We start from the raw sequence: 24,214 nt of genomic DNA on the forward strand, positions 1-24,214 counted from the left end.
CAAATATTTGTTGTTTAACGTACAGTCACACGACTCGTAAAACTCCAGACTCCCCTTTACTCAGAGCGACATCTAGTGGGAATTAGTGGAACGTTTAACTTGGTGTCCTAACTACAACATTTACTTCTGGTATATTGGTAAGAATATCTAGTATAATTCTATTTGTGTTCTGATTTAATTGCCCCTTGATTCTATAATCTAACTGTGCCACACTGGATAAATGATTTTTTTTTATAATTATAACAAGCAATAAGCAAAAAAAAAATAACCAGCTAGGGAGTACCTAAGGGTTTAGGTGCTCCCTTGCTGGTTCCAGATTTTAGATTTCCAAGTTGTATTGTATTGTATCTGGAATTTCTTATGATTATTTCCTCTGCTGATGTTCGAAGGTGTTAAGTTTATTATTAAAAGGACGATACATTTTGAATAAGTCTGACAAAATATATTAATACATAAATTCTTGCCTCCATTGGGTTTAGACCTACTTAATGCATACACATTTTATTTACTGGACTAGTACTTTTGATAGCAATATTTTCATTTATACCTCGTAGTACTGTTGTCTCTAACATCCTTCTTTTTTGAAGTCAGTTACAAACATTAAACACACAATAAGACTATCCAGAAACTAATTTTAAGCGTACAACAACAGTCTCTGCAAACGTTAAGCACAATCACACAAAGTTGTAAGCGACATTGCTGTGGAATACTCTGAAGATTAAACATGTGATTTGTGTAAGAATATACTTTGAGTTTGAATGTACCTACAGATTACTTTTAAGTGGCATAACTACTTGGTTGTGTGGTTTGGATGAATCCAAGCTTTGTGACTATGAATACTTATACTAGTAATACTCGTAGTATAATGGTATTGGAAGCAATGTAGAGAGGAAGAGCGGTACAAATATTTTTTTATTCTTTTATAACCTTTTTTTCTAAATTCGGTCTCTATGTAGGATACTGACGATTTTATAATTAGTGTTATTTTTTTTTACTTTTGCATTTTCTGATATAATACCAAATAGAATAATAAAACTTATTTCGAATGTTTTAAAAGAGTTCCACATACAGCAGCTAAGGTCATTAATTAAAAACATTTGTCTTTTATTTTACACATAGTAAAATAAAAGACAAACAAGTTTTCCAAAATGTACCATCAAATAAATATTTAACAATTTTATTGTAAGACGAAGTTTTGAATAATGTTCTACTTCCACATGTACGAGTATTTCATATACTACATTCTTTCGCAATTCATAGAGATATTCGTAATGAAAAAATATCTCCAAAACAATGTAATTTAATGTAGTCCCCGTCATTTAAATATCTCATAAAGGAGTTTTATGAGCCAGCAGTTTGAATGTAACATAAAAACAAAGATGGCCACAGATATGACTTGTTTTCAGACATGTAGTTTTAAAATGAATGGAATATTTAAGCTAGATAGAGCAAATGTAAAAATTTAGTTTTTATTTTGCAGTTGGATTTTTCATCTGTGACATAGTTTTTATTTCCGTTTAGTATGTATACGTAATAGAATATTTAAAATTTAATTTGAATTTATATTTGCTATCTATTGTTATCTACTGGTATAGAATAAACATAATATATGTATTTACAAATATAACTGGCAGACCGCGGGCCCGCCCGCTAAATATCAATAATATAAACTATCCATCTACCAAGACGTCTAAATCCGTTCAGCGTTTTCGTTAAACGGATAACGGTTATCGTGTATAAACGTTCGCGTTTATAAACGTTACACACCCATTATTTCTACACTAGCACTCGTCCACGGCTTTTTTTAGGCTACAAAAAAGTACCCTATTTTTCGTCTAATATCTTCAAGAATTTACGTGCAAAGTATATGTATATCTTTATTTATTAGCAATATTATTGGCAATCAATTGTATGTAACTGCATTCATCTTTTTTTACTTTAAAAACATATCTAACTATCAAAACATCTTTCACAACAAACACATTGATTTTCATACAAACAAAAAATCACAAACAATATCACCGTTTTGCAAACATTTATTTAATAATTCGTTAATAAACCGTGACCATATAAAGTAAGTTTGTTGACGGTCAATTAATTAGTTTTACAAACACTCCAAATTAATAATTTAATTATAACCGCAAGCTTTAGTGAATTGCAACGTTTTCATAATTCATATTGAAAATGATCAAGTGCGAGTCGGAATCAAATGCACTAAGGATTCCGTAGCATTATTAAACAACACGAGAGCCCCCGAGTTTCCCACGTCTTTATAAACTCACTTTCTTGTTTGTATGCTTGTTCGTCGTTCCGGGTGGATTTTTGTAACTCAATTTTGATACACTTCCCGATAAGCCAGCAGGATGAAATTTTTCAAGGTAGCTACCAACTCGATTACAACGCAATTTACAACTATAAAAACGGCTGGACCAATTTTGATAAAGTCTGACTGGAGTGACATTAAAAAATATGGGTATTTAAATTTTTTTAAATGTATTTTTTTGCATTAATTGTGTTCTGTGGGAAAACTTTAATTGCCTTATTACGATAGTAACATACGGTACCGTTTTGCCATTTCGGTACGAAATTCTAAAAAGCAATCTTTATACAAATAAAGTTCTGACTCTTGTGAGTGACGTGTACGGGGAATTTATTTTTGGAGCTCAAATATTCTGGAATGCTCGATTACAGATTAAAATTCTAAGAAATGCTTAGCTTAATTTAATTTGCATGTAAGTAGACGTTGTATTATATTCATGATGTAAATTAGAATTGACATAAATATACAAAGATAGACCTTGTTCTTTTAGGCTTATGATATCCTAGTCCTTCTATTTTAGGAAAAAAAGTAAATACTTAAATTATTGACAGATAGAGGGACTCTAACTTGCTAAAACACTACATTTCACGTTTTCTTTTACGTTTGTACGGAATTTGTCTAAAAGAAAGATTTCTTATTTGTTTATTTAGGTATACTTATTATTTGTGCATAAAACAATACGTTTGTCCTTTCGAGAGCATTAATTCTGGGATTGAATTTAAGAATTGATTGGCTTTGACTGCATTTTACGTAACAATCACCGGTATTTTAAACAAAAGAATACGGTATATATTTTTTTCTGCTAAAATGGAGTGTGAATGAATTCCTTCAATACATCCAAATATTATTTCAAAGATAACCAAAGTTCTCCATACAAATTTTGCATTAGCAATAAATGAATACGCAATGAACTAATCATCCCCTACACAAATAACAGCTTGTTACATCTCTCGGCCACTTACATTACATTTTAAATCCTTTGGTTAATCGCCTTTCACACAACCTTTCCACATGGGTGGACCACGAAGCAACCTTTTTTGACCCTTGTCACTCATCTTCCTTTTAACCGGTACGATCTCTTATCACGAAGTCTTTTATCGACTAATCGAAGTTAAAGCGTGCAATAGTGTAAATATTTTGAGGTTATTATTGACTTTTTTGACCCTTGCCAAGGTTGCCTGTTGTAGTATGTTGTTTGCCCGTCCGTCTGTCCGTTACTCTTGAACTGTGGTAACTAGGCAGTTTTCATTTTAGGTGATTAATTTCGGAACCTATGTAACTGCTTGAACCCAATTTTGAAGCCTATTTTTATTATTATCAAGAGTCCGATACTTGGACCTTTTTATTATGCCAAAATATGTTTAAAAAAAATGGAAAAATATGTTTTTTTTACATGAAACTTTACCTGTATTGTTATTTTCTTTTTATCATATTGCTTCGTCAGTAAACTGTTCGGTAAAGCTTAAACGCATCAAAAACAGGGATTGCGGTCAGAATTTGCATTTGCTCCAATTTCATCTCACCCCCGCCGTATTCCATTTTTCATAGATTTATTCCAGTTTTATCTATTACTACCTGGATCTTAGTCATTTACTATTGCCTAACTAATAGTCCATAATTTTGATTTATTTTTAATATTAACACATGATTGAGCACTCCTTAGCTTACATATCACATTTGGGCTATTGTTTTGGCTAGGATCGTAAAGGAAGCTTTCAAAACTTGTAATTAAAGACCAATGCTCTCTATCAGCTGGACTCCGAAAGTGGTACTAGAAGAAGAATATTTTATGGTATACGTAACGCTATGAAGCCAAGTGATAGAAAAAAATATGTCCAAAAATCTGGATATAGACACAAAATCCGTTAAAGACAGTCTCATCTAGCATGTTTGTAAAAACTCGCTTTACATTCTAGCCATAAACTGGTTTAAGCCTGGCACTAACTTTGCCTTAATTACAGCTGCAAACCCAACGAATGACGGACACTTTGAAGCTTTGCACTGCATAATAGTTCGTTAAAATGTTTTCGTTGCAACTGTGTTAAAATTCAAGAGGCCCGGAATAAGTTTGTTGGTAGTTTACGATTCTGTGGCAATTGAGAATGTCTTTAGTTTTATAATATTAAATATGAAATTCGTTTTGGTTGTGGTTTTTCGTCAGGTCACCTAAATAAATAAACATTATGAGAACTTTTAAACATAATTTATAGACTAGATAATCAAGCAGCAATACCTATTAAAAAGCGATCGTAGGAAATAGTATCAAAAAATAGAAACCGTGGACTATCTAACTAAGACCTTTATAATAAACTAGCAGTTGCCCGCGACTTCGTCCGCTTGGTTGGAAGGTATAAGTCATGACAGCTTGGGTTACAATATCGCAATTTTCTTACAAAACCCTAATATTTTTGAAATAAATTATAGTGTATGTTCAGCGGGGATAATGAAGCTTCTCAACAGTAAAAGAATTTTTCAAATGGGCCAGTAGTTTTGAAGCCTATTCGTGTCAAACAATCAAATATTTCCTCTTTATAATATTATTATAGATAAAAGAAACCTTCATAATTATGATGATGAGTACCTGTATGTTCATGGCGTTTAAAACAATGTTTTTAGGGAGTCGTGAGAAACACAAACCTACATCAAAATACTTAATTTAAGTATATTTCTTTACTTCAAATCCTCAAATATCTTTCGTCAAAACCAAAATCCAGCTAAGCAAAAGTTCTGGAAACTTCGAAAACTTTCCATACGAAAATACATCATGGCGTTCCCATTATCTCGAACCTAACTACATAACACCCTAATTTCCTGCTAGCAAACAAAGGGAAAAAATATATGACGCCATTTGCAGAATTATTCGTACCCTTCGGCTATATTGATTCTAACATGGATGTGTCTCGACCGACCAGACCATTTCATTTCCTGTGATGTCGCCTCCTTCTAGCGGACGCTTTTTTTCAGCGGTTGAATGCGTTCGTCCGTGATACGTGTTTTCAGGCTATTGGCTTTTAATTTCCGGCCCGAAGCCGTATATAACGTTGAGTAATATAAAATCGAAAATTAATTTCCAATTTGGATTTACGTGATTAGATATTTAAATATTCAGATCGTTTTTGTTGGATGGTGAGATTAATAAAATTCTGTTATTAATTTCGTTTTTCATTAAATTAATGGTCTTGGTACAAATATTTATTTTGAGAAGATTATTATTTAAAACGAAAGCCGTACTTTTATTCATATCGTCTCTATGAATTGTAGATTCTAGTTTGATATGGAATGTCATACCTTCGCTTCAACTTAAATCGAAACCTGACAATACAATACCATTATTCGTCCTTACGACCAAATTTCTTTTTGTTTCTATACATTTGTCTACAGTACATTATTCATCAAACTCAAGCACATAGAATCCATTTTCATAAACTAACCATATAGGACCTACGGTCAAACATCTTGCATCAAATATGAGAAATTTCTGCTCAGTAATGTTCACACTGACAAAAACCATACGGTGCAAGAAATTGTTCTAATCGAATCGAGGTTCAAAGGTGCCTATTGTACGAGCGATCGACAGCAGTTTCATTACAATATCCCGCCTAGCGCCCTGTATAATTAATCAGAACTAGTGCTGTAGCTATGGTTTATCAATAACTGAATATGAAATTCGAGAGTTGGAAATTTATTTTTCACATAAGTCAGATTTAGATGAGCTGTTTTTAAAAATTAACCATGATACTATTAATTTTTATATCCGCTACAAGACTGTGTAAAATAAAGACCGAAATAGTACAATCAAGGACATTATGAAAGACGTTTCTAATATTTATTAAATGTGTATGAAATACATAGCAAATTGATATTTAAAAAACAGGGTCCAAAACATGACAAAAACATACCAAATCCATAGTCTTACATAAGCAAATATCCGCGGAACTGAAGGCGTATCGATATACAACTTTACACCAACACTACTGCGGTTATGTGAGTGGCTTCGGCACGTGTTAACTATGAACAAAAGATTGGGGATAACCCCATTTATCTCGAACCCAGTTCGTGCCGTGTGCTCCTTCAAATTAAACACACATCAAATTCAACAAGTTATATCTCTAAGGGTTAAATTACATTTTCAACACTATCTTCTGAATCTTAATCTGTATTAGTCCCATTTCGTGTCGCAGTAACGTTAGTGTAAGCTTGTCTTACATTTAATAGGTAATCGGGTGATCTAGACTTTTAGGCTTAAACGGAATAAAGGGAATATCTAGGTACCCACTTACCTAGGCCGATTAGATTTGGATTATATCTAGCTGAGTATAGGGAGATAGGATTTTGCTGTTTTGGATTTAGCTATGTTGTCACCGTTTTAGTTTTTACCTCCGATTCAAAATGAAGTTTGCTGTCTCTGTCTCTTTGTTAGTGGCATCATAGCTCCCAAACAGATTAAGCGATTTTAATTTGGTTTGTTTTGTAATGCTGGTGAATTAAGTGCCTATGTTCCTAGAAAATATTATTATGTTTGCTAAAAGTCGGTGGTTGAGCCGCTTAAAAGTTGTAGGAACCGAATCTCTGCAACTGTAATCGAAGGCGACTTAAATGAAAGCGCGCTAAAATAAATATTGGGGTCTTAATCAAAAGAGTTCTTAACTTCGTTTGATGAGGAAAATGGTGGTGGGAAAATACGTTATAGACATCCGATTATGAAGCGAGAATATTGTGTCACTACATCTCGTCTTCACAATTGTAATAAAGATGATTCCAGATTCGAGTCATATAATTTTGTCTCGTAACAATCACTTAGTGTACAAAAATAAAAGGCCTGTCATATTACCGACATACATCTGCATGCAGGTTTACAACAAAGTTCAAGAACCTCTATCCAAATAGATAACTACAAACTAGAAAAATATGAGTTTATTTGTCTAAGGGGCCCCGTATTGAGGGTTCCAGGTCTATTTTTAACCCTGGTATTGCCTTGCACACCTGGTGCAGACATCTGTCATCGTGATACCAAACGACGGTTTGATTGACGAGCTTCTATTTTCATGATTGGTTTAAAATAGTGTGTAACAGCTGGTTGTCTAAATATAGAGCTGATAGGTGATAACAAACTGTTTGATAGTACTAGGAAGTAATGAATAGCTACTGTTGGAAAAAATGTACACTCCCAGCCAGCTTGTTTAGGCTCAAAAATATCTACATTTTTCGCTTCTACCGATCGTCGAAAGGGTGAGATTTTAGAGATTTTAGACCAACTTATAAGTTCAAAAAAGTAATTACAAAAATATAAATTGTTTTCATAGTAGATATTGTAAATAAATCATTTGCTGTTTGAATATAATAAATGTGACTCTACAAAAATGGCAAATCAATTCTGATTCCGTCGAAATTCATTGTGAGCGCCATCTACAATTTCACCGTGTAACTTTAACAGTTAGCGGAAAGTAGAGCGGGCTACGTCACTGGCAAGTTGTGCTTCATGAACGGTGTTCAGCGCTGTTAGTTAAAGATTTTTTCGAGAGATGGCGCTAGAGCAAACGTTTTAAACATAGCTTGAACCTTACTTTGATACATGATAGTTACAACAATTAAATATGCAACATAGAGAATAAATAAAATAGTACCTATGAGTATAAAAATATTTTTTTGTGTTTGATAAGTTTCTAACCTTTTCCAATAATTAAAATTATTTATCTTTTTGTTCCAGATTGCCCTCGACCAACGAACGAATAATTCCTCCAAAATTAGTCAAAACAAGTTCCTAATAGTTTAGTTAGTATGAATATCTACAATTCCAACGAATTCCTGCACAGTGCTGGCGTGAGCCGGCACATGCAAGCGACAGGGGAGACTCCGTCGCAAAAAACTAGTATGAAACGGCGGTCCTGTGAAGTCCCTTTAGGAGATATATCTTCAAACAATTTCAAAGTATCTCTAGGGGATCTTAGTTCTAGTGAAGGACCTAGTTACGACTGTCGATCGTTGCGTTCGGTAAAATCCGAGGATGCCCGATCGGTTCGTAGCTACCGGCCCATAGATAGTCGTAGCTACAAAAATTTTCGGTCATCTCTGGCTGATATTTCTGGGTACTCTTTATCGAGACCTCCTAGTTATGATCAGCTGTCGAGGCGGTCGTTAGTCGAGGGGCCGGATGGGCAAGGGATCACGTCGAGCATCGAAGGGGTCTTGTGGTCTGACGAAGAGGAAACGGAGTATTTCTACCATGAAAATATTACGTCTGCTTGGAATCAAGGTGAGTCAAACCATCATATTATCTTCCCTTTACTTGAAAAAAATATATTCCACATATAGATATTTTATCTTTATGTGCAATATGTTTTTTCTAATTCCTAACACAAGCAAAATGTATTGCTTACAAGGGTATTTCAAAATTTAATACTACTATGTAATTTGTGTTACTGAAAATAAAAGTGTTTTTTTTTTTTTTTTCTAATACTCTTGTTTGCTTCAGCCACGATAATCCGTGAAAATAAGTTGTTTCGATTATGATCTAATCTTCAAATTAAAGCTTGTTGATTATATCATACTCAGATAAATTTTATGTTTCTTTTCTATGTAAAAAATATATTCGTAGGTCCAAATAGGTTCGATAACATCTATGAATAACATCAAAATCTAGTTAAAGTCCGCACAAATGCAGATTCAAAAATTCTCTACATCGGTCATAAGGAAGTAATCCTAAAAATATCACAAGCAAGATATTATTATCCCGATCATGCTCCCAAGTTCAATGGCCTGGAGATCGATGATCAATGTCCGACATTACCATAATTACGGGCCTCTGTAATGCATCGCAGTACTTTGTATCACTGTAAGTAAATATTTGGTCAGGTATGCTTATGAGGAAATTTTGGAAGGAGTTTTATCTTTAGATCCTTTTGGTGATAGTAAAATTGGTAGCTTTCGGTTTTTGACACCTGGTTTCATCCTTGTTGCTCTATTGCTTAAGCCGAAAAAAATTAAACGTAACCAGTTTAGAAAATGAATATTAAAATTATGATATCCAAAAAAGGATGCATGTCAAAAAGTCCGATCGTTTCTCTCCGAATAACTCGTGGTCAAAACTCAAAATAAGTAAATTCAAAAAGTTTTTTCGGGACTAAAATGCTAAATCATAAGCGTAGTTTGAATCTTTTTCATAATTCTCGACCACCAAGATTCGACAGGACTCTGTTATTTATCCCAAAAGTTCCCACATCATAAACAATGGCATCTGCCAACACGTCACCAAAACAGCTAATAATAACTATATTTTAATACTCGTCATGATCTTAAAAAGCCTTGATCCTGATTCTCTACCAAGAAGTGATGGATGCAAGCGCCATATAATAAAAGTAAGAGCATCCATTTTACGAAAATGATTACGGCATCAGAACCACTTTTTATTGTCGTTTTCTGATTATCTTTTTTGTTCTTTCGACCTTATTGAAATCAGCGGTTGACCACACCGCAAGGGGATGTGTAAGGTAATTGGGAGAAATTGATATTAATTTTAAAATGAGGTTTTGTTTAATTTTTATTATACGTGTTTTGGTATCTCCATACCGCAAGTAAGCAGACAAGCAAGCGAGCCTAATTTTGTGGAAGTACAAAAGACACACTTCCTTACAAAAAATATTTAATAGTTGTTCTCTGCACTACTTTATCTTGCTTTACAGTTAAATAATATAAAAAAACTACATATTATGTATTCTTCTACACTAAAGAAGTCCTTAAGAACATTTTTGAAAACCCATATTTCCACTTCTATTCTTAATTTTCAAATCAAGATAAAAAAAAATCGTTCCGAAATTATTCAAAACCTCCCACAAATTCTTAAAAAACTCTCCTTTTCTTCAAACGACTACATAACATCACAACGCAATTATCGAGTATATTGAAAATACAGGTTCCCATAAACCGCGGGCAATCGACCATATTCACTTCCATCATTTTGCGATTTTGCATGGTGTTTTTACAAAATTACACCAGCAGAGCCCAGTGACCGGCTACGTATTCCGCCGAATATGGCATTTCGGTAAGTTTAATGGCGCGTGTTGCGAACCGGTTCCTTTTGTTTGTTTACAACTTCACGACGGAGTTAAAGGTTTTATGTAACCGCCAGCAGGGCAAAGGTCTTACTTGTTACGTGGAAAGTGATATTAATAGTAGATTAAAGAAAATTATTTAGTTCACTTGTTTTCCTGAGTACCTAGTACAACATTTTTGTAATACCTACTGAAGTTGTCTAGTCTGTTCTTCAAAAACCCACAAACGAGCTTTCTATTTACATTTCTGTTGTAGCCACCATTTTTTTTCAGTATACGATTCTCTTATTTGTTTTGATGTAAATTTTATTTTGACGTCTAATTTAATAATAATTAATAAATTAATCCCCTTCAAAGTAAACATTTCTCTTTCAACCACATCAAAATTAAAACAAATCGCAAAATTCTCACGTTACTAAAACATCACAAAAACGAACGTACGATCAAATAAGTAGAAAACTTGTATCATAGAGATAGCCATTCTAGGCAACACGTATAAAAGTCTAGATATAAACAACTGCCGGCTTCCTGTAGATTTTATCTTGATCGATGAACCAAGTATAAAGACAGCCACTAATTGAGTGGCCCGTAATGAGACTTCTGTGCTGAAACAACTTTCTTGCAAAGGAAAAGAATATCGTTTCAAATTAATGAATATTATATGAATGGTGGAACCACAGTGCATTAGAGACAGTATAGAACGAAATCTTTCAATTATACTGGATAGTAAAATTTGTATTAGTAACGTTGTACTTAACATTGACGATCCTAAAGATTAGTTTACCCTTAAACCTAAATGATTAGAATTACTACATAAACCCATGGGAAGAGATCTGTGTAAGAGATACTGTAAACAAAATACTTAAACATTTTACTAGAATATAAATTCCTCTACTTCATAAGACTCATTTTTGAAAGTAATATTCTTACAATCACGAAGTACTACAGCAAAAATATAAAAGCTGATGAACAGCTCTAAACGTAGTTATTGCACTCCATAAAATCAGAAACCTTCGTAAACCAAGAAAGCAAACGAAACAAGACCTGTTCGTACGAGCTCTCCGCTCTTTTTCGACCTAAATAAACCCAATCCATCTTATTTCGCACCAAAAATGCAAATAAAAGACAATTTTTCAAACAAAATCTCGTACGTAAGCCGCGATAAAGGTACTACGGGTGGTCTTAATAAATAACGTATAAAAAGTCCGACTATGCACTAAAAACTGGCGCACAGATTAATGCAGTTACAAGTTAAATGTGTACTAGTCTTGACCGACGAAGAAAAAGTAATGAGCACACGACCACTACTATTTGCTCGTAAAATTTATTTTATGAGTGATAAAATTAAGAGGGGCTCTAAAGAGAGAAGCGCTAGCTTTTGTTCACTGGATTGTTATCATTTTATTAAACGACTTTTGTATCACAATTTTAAATGTCTAGAATAATAAACCGAATATTTTACGGTTTTATGTTCTGCCATTTGAGTGCTTGTTTTATGCTTATGTACAAGACAGTGAAACAACGAATGAAATACTTCTACAAAAAGATGTTAAGTTAATAATGTAAAATTAAAAGCTACTGATTTTACAAGATTCGACGGAAATTTTTAGTCGCATTTCTACTCTAGTATATGGGACTAATCATTAATTTCTACTTAATTTACGATTGTTGCAGCTGTAAAAGCAAGACAGCGCACTACACAGCAATTAACGGCGAGATATTTTTACAATCAAAAAGTACTTAAAAGCATTAAAAACTACTTTTATATTTAGTGGTTTAGTTTTAGAACTCCTGTTTATTAGGACAATAATGTAAAATTTTATTTTCACACCTCATTTCATTCTCGATATTTCATCACTTTGCTACATAATTACAATCCTTAGTAGAGACAACCAATAGAGATCTAATTGGCACAAGAGAGCGTCCTATAACTTGACAGATAAATCGGAATTAATACGATCATTGAGGTTTAATTGAACCTTGTTCGTTTACCCACTTATAGGGGAAATTGTGGTGTAATTGTGTCTGTCTTATGGAAAGTGAGTGTTTAAGGGAAAATTTATGAAAAACTTAAGTGCAGCAGAACTGTCTTCTTTTTTGCTGTTCTTGGTTTATTGGTTAGGGATTTGTGCTCTAGTACTTTAATGTTTATCGTACGTTTTGTAGGTGAGTTAGATTAGAGTGATTTCTTTTAGAACTATGATTTTAAAATTGAGTTTTTTTTTAATACTTATATTTTTTAGTGTTTCATGACATTGAAATTACTCAGCCGTCTTTGGTCTACCTGACTGAAAGAATTGAGGATGTTTTTAAATATTCCCCTGTTGGGCAAAATAATCTCCCCATACAGATCCAGGAGCTGAACGTCCAATCGATATAAAAGAACTAACCAATATATAAAAAAGGAAATAAGAAAAGCAACAAATAATATTGCTAATTTAATTTGCATAATTAATAACTAATAAAACACTCAAAGTACTGGTATACGAAAGCTAACTACACTCATTATAAAAGCGGACATTCACGTTAATTTAAGGCTACCTAAATTATCATTCAATACACATAATTTCAGCTTACGCTCAAAGGTGTTAATTAAACCCAATTGGAAATGGTAAACGACGCAATAAACAACATGTGCAATAGTACATGTACATTACAAGATAAAACACTGGGAAGTTATTTCATACTTGAACCGACCTTCTTACAGTCGTGTGAGGGAGATAGCGCGCTACAAGAACATAGCTGTGTCTCTTTCCCACCGTTGCAAGGATCTCACTTTGTAAAGTAGGCCTCTTGATTGCAAAAAATATATAAAGAGATGAGTATCAAGAGCTTTTGGACGAAAATAACTTGTTTGTTTATGTTATTTCAATCTTTTAAAATTATGGGTATGATGGTCGTTATATGTAAATCTGAATGATCGAGATGAACGCTTGCCATTTTTAATCATTATTGTCATGGGAATAAATCTTTGATGACCAAGTCTTAAAACCAAAATAAACATCGAGAAAAAAAATACTAAAACCAGTACAGTCAGAAACAAAATACCAAGGACGCTATCAGATAAAGAAGACTACTCAATGCAACAAAATAATTAATTTTACTGATTTTCTGTCTCCAATCTGGTTTGGTAATTCCACTTTCGATGCTGATGATAACTCCGTGTTAGTGTGAAAAAGATTATAATTATTTCTACTCCAAATAATATGACAAGCAGAAACCATACTAATACTCCCTAACTACAAAAAAACAGGGCAAGTTAGTAAAAAATGACGATGAAGCCATAAGTTGACCAATTTACACATCTAACATATGGCTTATAATATTCCACAACTTTCAAGCCAACGCCATCTAGTCTTTAACGAAGCAAAGCTTCTATTATGAGTACTAGACAACTGATAAACATACTTATATATTGCTAAATACAAGCATAATTTATATAAATTACTAGCTGTTGTCCGCGATTTCATCTGCCTGGTTAAAAGATATATGTTAAGACTTTTTGTTGTTTTACACGTTCAATCCCATCGGGAACTACTTAAGAAATCGGGATAAAAGGTAGCCTATGTTCTTTTTCATGTCAATGGCTATTGGCATTCAAAATTTCATTCAAATCCGTTAAGCCGTTTTTGCGTAATTGAGTAACAAACATCCAAACATCCACACTTTCACATTTATAATATTAGCAAGGATACCCAGGCACATAACTCGAGCTTAACAAAAACATTTTTCCTGGGTGGGAATCGAACCCACGACCTCCGGTACAGCAGTCAGGTCCACTTACCACTAGACCAACAGCCGGTCATGCCCATCATAAACTCTCTAAATCAATCCATGAGCAAATAAACGGAACCCACACGTAGACATGCGAAAGTAAAACGGTAAACGTTACCACGCTTTCATATCCACTATCCACTAAAATCAAAGCATCCAATCATCCCGGAACGTTCACAAGCTATCCAGTTAATATCCACACACGGCACTATATATGCAAATAAGGAGAAAATTATGTCGCTAATAGCGCAGTAAGCCCTTTGATTAAGTGCTGTAGTATTACTGCACGACCTAAATATGCTTACATTAGTTTTGCTTATCTTCAGTGCCTCATTGGCCTAGAATAAATAGTTATTAACGGTCTCCTGGTCTATAGGTGGAGAAAAGTGAATGAAAAAGTTGGTAAGGCTGCTTTCAGACGATTACGGCTGAGGTTTAAAGGAGATCAGGATTTTACCGCCAGTCAGCAGGCGATACAAGATAATTTGAGTTTGTCCAGGCACTTTCCTTTGTTTTACACATTGGTTCATTTGTAAAACAGACAAAATGCGCTTTGGTTAATTCTGTTGATAAGTTGTTTGTGTCGTGGTTATGACTTGAAGACCAAGAAAGGACGATGACGAGGGTTTGGGTTGATTCATTAGAAGGTATTGGTTCTGGAACCTGGCAGTTTTTTTTTATACCAAGAGAAAGATTGGTTGGATAAATCACACATTCAATATCTGTGCTTAGTTCCTGATCATTGAAGTATTAAATTTCAACAAAACTATCCTAAAAAGTAGGTTAACTTCAACAGAATTAATTGCAACATAGTATTTCTCAACAGACCAATGCTTTAACGATCGCACGCCATTTTCTAGCTAAAGAAACATAGTTTTACTAATCCTATACAAATGAGTTCAAAAGTCAACTAAAACTTATAGATTCTTTTGTTGCTATGCTTCCGGCACCTACATACGGTGTGAACAAAGCCTTAGCCAACAAGCCTCTTACCATATGAATACGGCCTTACCTCAACAGCAGAATTTGCAATATAATATTAGCATAAGCGCCAAAGCTGATAAAACCAATCGCAATTTTCACACTGGCGCGATGGCGGACGTCGACTTTCAACGGTTTTAAATTGTTTATACTTATGCTAAGCGCCGATAAGTTTGTTTTATGAATTTATAATTAAATGCTATTTGGCATAAAAAATAAATTTGAACTTTATCTAGCAACCATTAGGGAACTTTATCAAGCAGTTTTAAATTTTTCGAAGAACTTTCTTCAACTTATTTGGATTCTTGAGTCAATATTTAAAACGCATATTTTAATTACCAGATAAAGTCATTAAAATGACATGATATTCTAAAACTTTGGTATGCTCACATTCGAAATTCTATGTAGGGAACAATGAATTCCGAATTTCGCTATGAGAAACCTAAATCCCAGTTCAATACGTTTCTACGTCACAATGCAGTTACAATCCTCTTCATGTCTATAAGTCATAAACCCTACAATATAGAAGCAACATTGACTAGATGTAAGCTGCAGTCAGTAGCTTTCTTGTCCGCTTTCGAACGACAACTGCAATAAATAATAACATTCACACGGTACACGCATTTAAATAAATACGTATCAACTTTCCAGCACTAGGGACTTAACACAATCGATATTTTTATCGATAATCGATTCCTACGATATTTCGGGATGCTCGAATAATGTAGAGGCCAAGGTGTCATCGTTCGTGTAATAATGTATGATGATGTTCAATTTATTTAAATTCGGATTCTTTATTCAATTTTAAATTGTATATAACGCGGTGTTTACATTTGAGAAAGTTTACATTCCCATAAATATGTTGGAAATGACTCCTTGTTTTGCAAAGAGAATTGGTTAACAGAATTATGAGGTATAATAATTTTGTTTTGTTTATAATTTAGTACACAATTAGAATTGTTTTAGTGTATTGAAAGCAATGCGTGAGTCTTTGCGTAAGCAGCTTCTATTATTAAATTCAAATAATATGTAAGCTACCACGAATTAACGTTTACATTTGTTTACGTTTCAATCGAATCAGCCCACTTTGAATCTAACCTATATTTTCCCACTTCACTTTTAGAACATTTTCTATGCAACATTTCTATTTGCTGATCAATCATAGCAATCAATGTTGATATAAAACACGATATACGCTATCGAGAAAATTGAAATCGACTTAATCGCGAGCTAATCATCGATCACGGTAACGACTCTATCGGTGCATTTTATCGATTATGACAGAATCGATTTATCATTAGTCTAGCATCTTGCCCTTCACTAGAGTGCAGAAAATTATGGGAGTATTTACGTTCTACTCTCACATGTAAACAAGTTAGATGACATTTGAGACATAGTTATCTTGGCGTCATGTATTTATTACTTGAAGTTATTCCTAATTGCTGCGAGACATTATAGGAATGGGGAATTCGCAATTAAGTTTTCTCGCTGTTTATTCGCCGGGTGGTTGTGAGGAACGGCTAGTGCTGTCGTAAGATACACGCTAGTTCCCTATATGTAATGACGATTTACTTTTATAGACATGTTCTTTTCGAAACTTAGAAGACTAAACATGGTTGTTATTACTTGAGATGGTATCAGCCATTTTATTGGTATTTTAGAATTGTATGTCAACAAGACAAACCTAGTGCCCCGGGTTCGATACCCGCGTTGTACGTAGAAGCTTTTGTCCCGTCCACGAAAGCTTTTACCAAGTGACTTTTGGCATGTGACTTGAATGTATGTGATACAACTCGTGACAAAAAAATTATATTCGTCAGTGCGGAAGACGTTTTTTTTAACAAATAAAAAAAGTACATCATATATACGTTTTTTTAATGAATTTTAGACCCAAAAGCTTAAAAATAAAGTAGTTTGGAAAGACACAAAATATTTTTGTTTTCAAGAATGATAAATGTGCCAAAAGGTTTGAAAACTACATGACTAATTTCTTAGCCAAATCGCAAGAACCTTTTTACATTACTCCAGCAAAGTTATGCAAGTTTAACAAATTAACAAAGACATTAATATATCAAGTAATAAGACAAGGTTGAGGAACAAAAAATGGCTACCGTTATATCAGACAAATAAGTTGATTCAATCTGACTGACTTTGAGTAGGGTAAAGTAGACTTTTGCTAACTTTAACTGCCGACGCTAACTTTTTAATGTAAAGATTTACTCATTTTTTCATACTTTAAAAAGAAATTATTTTGAAATAATTTACATGAAATTATCTTGGCCAAGCAACTTTATTATTAAAATAGTTTTTGCTAAGACGTTTAGGGCATTTTGTTACTAATATAGCGTGTAACGCGTAAGTTATAAAGTTCGAGCTGGAAGTTTACAACGTTGTTTTAAGCTGCAACGTACTATACTAGCCTGCTACAGAGAGCATGAGCCATAAAATAGACTAAAATAACAAATCCTCCAAAATAAATAACTTTAAAGGTAAGATAAAAAAATACAAATCATTTTCCCTGTCCGACGTATGGCGACTTTACCTTAAACAAACATAACCACCATTATGTAGCAAGAAGTTTAATCAAGTGACTTTCGCAATGCTTTCACTTGCAAATCAATTATGAACCACTTATTTAATCTTAGAGCGAATTAAAAAATTACTTAAATATTTTTTTGTGATTAAGTGGTGTTTTTAAACAACATTACATTTTTAGTTGAGTAATATCGCATTTACTTGGAGGCATGCTGAGAAATAAATGTAATGGACGCGTATTAATGTAATTGATATTTGATATAGTTGTTAATTTTGTGAAGTTTGATGAAGAACCTCTTTGGTTATAAAATGGGTAGGGTTAGAGAATCCAGGAACTTTTATGAAAAAAAGACTTTTATCTATTTATCGACCCAGAAGTTTAAAAAGGACACAGTAATATAATATTAACCTACAACGGCTACAACGGTTTACTGCTGCTGGATAACACTGCTCATTTCTAAAAGTAATTAATTTCGGTAGACATGTGATACGAGAAACAGTCCATAGAAAGTTACAGTTGCCGTAAATTTTATCGTAGTTCTGTTGTTAGTATGACTACAAAATAAGAATACTAAAAACATTGTTTTAATTGTGGGCTGAAGTAAAATGAACAGAGTCCTAAAAACACTACGTTTGGAACAATACTCTGATAGAGTAGGAGAAATCTGCAAAAAATTTAGGAGCCAGCATCAGTGGCTCGGTTTGTAAATGAATGTAAATTCAGCACTGACAAAATCTACATCGTCATCAAAAATAATATTCTCTCATTTGGGATCCAACAGTAATTCTTCCTACCACCCACTTACTCTGCCATCCGTGTAATGCTCATGCTTCCTCAAAACTTGTCAGTCTCACACTCTAGCCCATATTTCCATCCATCAACTCGATCCACGGCCGTACAATTTATATCAGACACAATAATTGACTTCCCATTGTTTGTTTTCCAAATAGACAATCGTGTAACAATTGCTTAGCTTAATATAATAAACACGTGCATTCACCGTGGAATGAATGGATGTTTACGATCCCTTAAATGTTCTTTATAGTTGGGGAGTTAAGTAATTTATTATATTATAGTGTAATATAAAAGGTGCTTGGAATTCTACGCACGATGGACTAGACAGTTTGGTTGGCGAGGTCTTTGAGAATGGGTTTTCCATGTTAAGGGTTGGGACGACGAAATTTAGGAAGGAGTCTCTTATCTATATTGTTGACGAATGTACATATATTGATGGTAAAAATTTAGCTTAGAAAATATTTACATCTGAAAAACAGTTCGTCAATTTTTTACGGAACCAACCTATGTTTTACGTCATTTGTTTTTAGTATATGTGAAAATTGGAACTCTCTAGCTAATAGGGTTCATAAAATGCAGACTGGTGACAGATGGATGGATAGACAGAGCTATCTAGTAATACATCTCCGTTTTGACCCTTTGAGTATGGAACCCTAAAAATGACGAGATATAATCCAACTCAGCAAAAAGTCAGTTTCATTGAAAATATCGAAACATTTTTTAATAAAAACAAATTAGAATTACTTAATCCCTTTATTTAGATCACTGTAACGGATTACGTGCTCAGAGCAAACATAACCTACATTGAAGACATAAGCGGCATTCAGCTATCAACAATGATGCAACCGAAGCTGTCTTACCTGAGACGAAGCGAATTACACGTGTATCAACACAAATCAAACGAGAGTTCCATATATAGGGAGTACCTGAGGGCTTCAGAAGACCACACTGTGGAGAGATTGGGAGAATCCCGATTGGTAGTTTTGTGATGATTTTGCTTCGGTAAATATTTTAATCAAATACAGAATGCAATATCGCTGAACTTTAATATCTCTCATCATCATTCGCCTAGCCTTTTCCCAACTATGTTGGGGTCGGCTACCAGTCCAACCGGTTTCAGCTGAGTACCAGTGTTTTGCTGCAGCTGAGTATCCGACCTCCTCAACCCAGTTACCTGGGCAACACGATACCCCTTGGTTAGACTGGCTGTCAATTTTCAAGACTGAACTTCTATCGTCATTTTAGTCAGCTCGTTCTGTTAGAATGTTCACTTTCATGTTATTTTTTAATACCTATGACGTTTTTGCCTCTTAAATTTAATGCTTAAATCTATGAAAATTAGAATAGAATAAATTATTCTTGATTGCACACCACATAAGTATAGGATTCTGCAAACATAAATAGTATACAGTAAAAAAAAATCTACATCTGTTCAGTAAGTTTTATAAAGCTCCCGAATCCCGAATCCCTTCACCACATGGTCACCGTACAACCCCATCACAGTTATTGGAAAGCAACGTTTGAAGCCAGATGCGCGCTTTACGGAGGTAAATATTTACACTTTTACCAAAGCTTCCGTAATGAAATTATTGTAAAAATAGTACTGCGCTTCAGACTCACCTTTCGTATGCAACCAGTATACATTTCATGATGATAGTAGTAAAAAAATAAAAAAATGACATTCATTGAACTTGACTTGTAATTGCCTCACACTTGACTTAATTTTTATACATCAAAAATACAAAATTCGCACATCACATATTAATTACGTTCTACGACATAATATCTCAAGGTCAAAGTACATATCTTTATTGACAAAAAGGTCAACATAGAGCGAACAGGGTATATTCAATTTGTATGTTGATCGGTCTTTCGAAAACCGGAGGTGTTTAGTAAATAAACGTAGATATGTTTTTATTCCGACACCGAAATGTTTGTTAAGGTTATTTGTGGGCCACGTGCGGTTGTTTTATGTGTATTCTGAAGTTCTTTCTATGATGAAAGGAAGCGATAAGGGTGGGCGAATGGATGGTGTTATTTTTATTAACCTCTACATACCAATAAAAGGAATTCTCGTATGAAGGTAGGTATCAAGGATGGAGTTTAAACAGTGTTCATGGTATGGTATTTGAAACGAAATTTTAATATTAACCAGACTTTTCAAATAAGATATATATATTTTTAATATGTTTAATACGTGAAATGTTATTTTTGCTGATATAAACGTCTTATACTTGAGTAGGTATTCTTTATAGTTTTCTACCAAAATTAAAAAAATGGAAGGTCTGCTGGTCTCTCCGAACGTCCGTCATAAATGTTGAAACGCCATAAGGCTGTATCTTATGAAGCGAAATACCTAAGCAGTTGAAATTTTTACAGACGATCTATTTTTGATTCCGCTAAAAATAAATTAAAATTAACCATGTATATGTTGTGTATACCTAATTTTCTTATAATGTATTATGTAAGTTAAGTTTATAAATCGACTCCTTTAAGATTTATCTGAGCAATATTACTTGATTTGTCTGAATTAAGCTTGTTCTAAACATTTCAAGTTTCTCTATAAAACCTGCATGTATAAATTCACCTATAAAATTTCTTAGTACCATTATATATCTGTTAGTTGGTAATCCTGGTTATAAACTATCTATGTACCAAGTTTCGTCTAAAATTCGTTCGGTGATGCGTGAAAGAGGAATAAACATACCAATTTCATCATCACCATCCACAGCCTTTATCCTCCCACTGCTGGGCATAGGCCTCCCCTTTTTCGTGCCAATTTCTACGGTCCTGTGCTAGCCTCATCCAGACTCGACCCGAGACCTTTATAATGTCATCGACCCATCTTGCTCCCGGACGACCGACCCTTCTTTTGCCTTGTCTTGGCCACCATTCTGTCACCGCCTTAGTCCACCTGCCATCACTTCGTCGGGCCAAGTGGCCTGCCCAGCTCCACTTCAGCCTCGTTATTGTGTCACCGACGTCTCGAACATACCAATTTAGGCCAAGTAAAAAGATTTTGCACAAGATTTTGCTTCAACTGGTTACTATGTCAAAATGTCTAAATTAATACAAACGTATATATGAGTGTAACTAATATAAGACAGTTAATACTTATAGCAAAAAATAGGCCTGTTAGCTATACCCGTAAGATCTTCCATTAACCATCTAAATAGCTGGCGACATCTGCGTTTAGTCAATACCGTTCTACGATCACTCAGTGTGAAGCAAAAAGTTGATTACGATAAACCAACCTGTTGAATCAATTTGAGAGATGGTTTTTCAATAAGGCTTTAAACGTCTTTATTAAGAACAGTGTCAGATTACGAATATACTTTTAAGTGTTCTAATTTTTTTTCTGGTTTGTGTCTTTTAGTAGGTTAATAGGCAAATGTATTTTTTTGAAGATTGTGAAGTATTTTAGATCTATAAAGTGGTTTGGTGCAAGACTGGCGACACTTACGGATACATAGAAAAACAAATTAGCAACAAAATTGGTCACCCGTAAAATGTGTGACCGTAGCTAGCTAGTTCTTTAACCTCTATGTATATTTTCTCTGCTGTTATAGTGGCAATAGAAATACATAATTTGTGAGTTTCAATAATCTACTCACGGTTCATTAGATACAGCTCGATGACGGATGAACGGACAAGCAGCGGAACTCCGGTAACAGAAATGCACACATGACATAGCTTTTCGGAACGGAACTCTTAAAAAAATAAGTGATGAGACATTTTAAATTAATTTTACTATTAATACGTAATCATCTAGGATTTGCTTTCTCTTCCTGATTTTTCTATTTTCCAATAAAAACTTCAAGCAGAACTCATTCCCACACACCTTCCCAACCCTTTTACCATAATTACTGCGAACTAATTTCTAAGTCTACTTACACAACTTTCCTGCGAAAAAAAAGGAAGAAAACCCATTTCTTCCCAAGATTAGCTCAAGGTTTACAAAACACTCAAAGCCTTGGGAAACGAAAGCTCATGAGTGATTCATTCAAACAAACATAGCTACTGAACTTGTCTGAGGGTGCAACATAACAATGGAACAGGTTGCTGCCATTTATAGCAAACAATTTACTTATTAGACGAGTGAAAAATTGGAGCGCTAAAATGATGCTTTGATAAAATAATATGTTTCAAGTTCTTACTACTTTATATTTCATTTTTATTTGTATCATTGGGTGTGAGTTGCGCTGATAAATGACTCCATTTTATTCCACCTACTGGCATGACAAACATCTTATGTGCGAACTATATTTGCAGTACAATTAAAAAAAAACATACTGAAACAAAGTAATGATCCATTACGTAAATTACAGATTTAACGTGTTCACTTAAAACGAAATATTTATAAACCCTACACAAAATTAAACAACAACCACAAAACAAATCCGACAAAATCAATTTTCAAATAAACACCTGAGCGAAGCAGCATTTTAGGGTCCAAGAAGCAAGTTTTTGCGTTCGGCCGATGAGTCACAGAGTCAACGCACGGAACCCAACCGCGCGCCTTTGATGGAACTTTTTACTTTAAGCCTTTTTTGCAAACCCCATCCAGACGCGAAGATTCAATATTATTTACATTAATATATTCTTTTTGGTCGGTTTCTGTGTTGATATGATCTGTATTGGTACCTAACATTGTTGTTTTAAGTGTTTTTGAATAATTTAGGTCAATCGACAGTGTAATATGGTAATGAAGTGCTTGTTGTTCGATTTTATTCATATTTGTCTGTACTTACGGCTACAATACTCTCATTTTAATAGGTCTCTCTAATTTCCTTACACGATACTTAGTTGTCAATGCTTTCAATTTCTTTTTTCTATTGAACTTCCATCAGGAAAGAAATCTCTTTACTTTTTCATAATTATCATGACAAATAACGACTTATAATACCAAAACAAGCCTCATAGCATCTATTTCTCTTGTTCCAATCTGATCTGTACCTAATTCCCGTTTTCTTCACGATGTTTTCGTTCACCGGTTGCCAGTCGTCTTAGAATAATTAAGAAACTACATATAACTTTGAACATTTATCATATTGGTACCTACAACGCCATGTGATCTTCTTCAACTAAGAATTTTGTCACTTATTGTTCTATCCTATTGCTCTATCCCTTCATTCTTCTTCATTAAGTTTGTTGCTAATAGCATTAAAAGTCTCAAACCCAACATCCCGTTTTATACGTTGTAGATCTATAAACATGTATTACAAGCATAACTCCTATATCAATCGTAAGAGCTTTTAATTGCGGTTAATTAAATTTATTATTGGTCAGTACTTGGTACTTGAAACTAGCTTGATCAGTCGAACGAGAGAGTTGGTTCGCTTGGAAATGATCTAATAATGTAAACAGAGCTTGCAAGCTTGTATCTTATGTTTGTTATATTTTCCCATCGAGGTATTAGTTTAGGAAGACTAACGTTACTATCTAAATTCATAAAAGATTTGTTCGAACTTTAGATAAAAACTAGCTGTTGCCCGCGACTTCGTCCCCGTGGGTAGAAGATATAAGTTATAATTTAGGTATACCTGCCCGGTTTTTTCTCACATTTTCCATTGTATCTTAGCTCCTATTAGTCGCAGCGTGAAGGTTTATAGCCTGAAGCCTTCCTCGATGAATGGTGTATTCAACACAAAAAGATTTTTTCAATTTGGACCAGTAGTTCCTGAGATTAGCGCGTTCAAACAAACAAACTCTTCAGCTTTATATATCAGTATAGAGTATAGATTTGGTGACATGACTACA

At 33.9% G+C, this 24,214-nt stretch overlaps 1 protein-coding gene across 3 annotated transcripts in view; it reads left to right on the forward strand.

The window, feature by feature from the left end:
• The window catches only part of LOC113505309 (protein TANC2), a 267,418-nt gene that overhangs the window by 65,967 nt on the left and 177,237 nt on the right, over window positions 1-24,214 (forward strand). For 2 of the 3 annotated variants that reach the window (XM_026887933.1, XM_026887934.1), the window contains one exon: window positions 8,028-8,573. In XM_026887933.1, coding sequence (XP_026743734.1) covers window positions 8,099-8,573 — 475 coding nt within the window. In that variant the 5' untranslated portion in view covers window positions 8,028-8,098. Of the gene's footprint in view, window positions 1-8,027; window positions 8,574-24,214 lie in introns of those variants that run through there. The other variant, XM_026887935.1, reaches the window with a different exon arrangement.

This window comes from Trichoplusia ni, chromosome 25 (assembly GCF_003590095.1).
Source record: "Trichoplusia ni isolate ovarian cell line Hi5 chromosome 25, tn1, whole genome shotgun sequence".
NCBI lineage: Eukaryota > Metazoa > Arthropoda > Insecta > Lepidoptera > Noctuidae > Trichoplusia > Trichoplusia ni.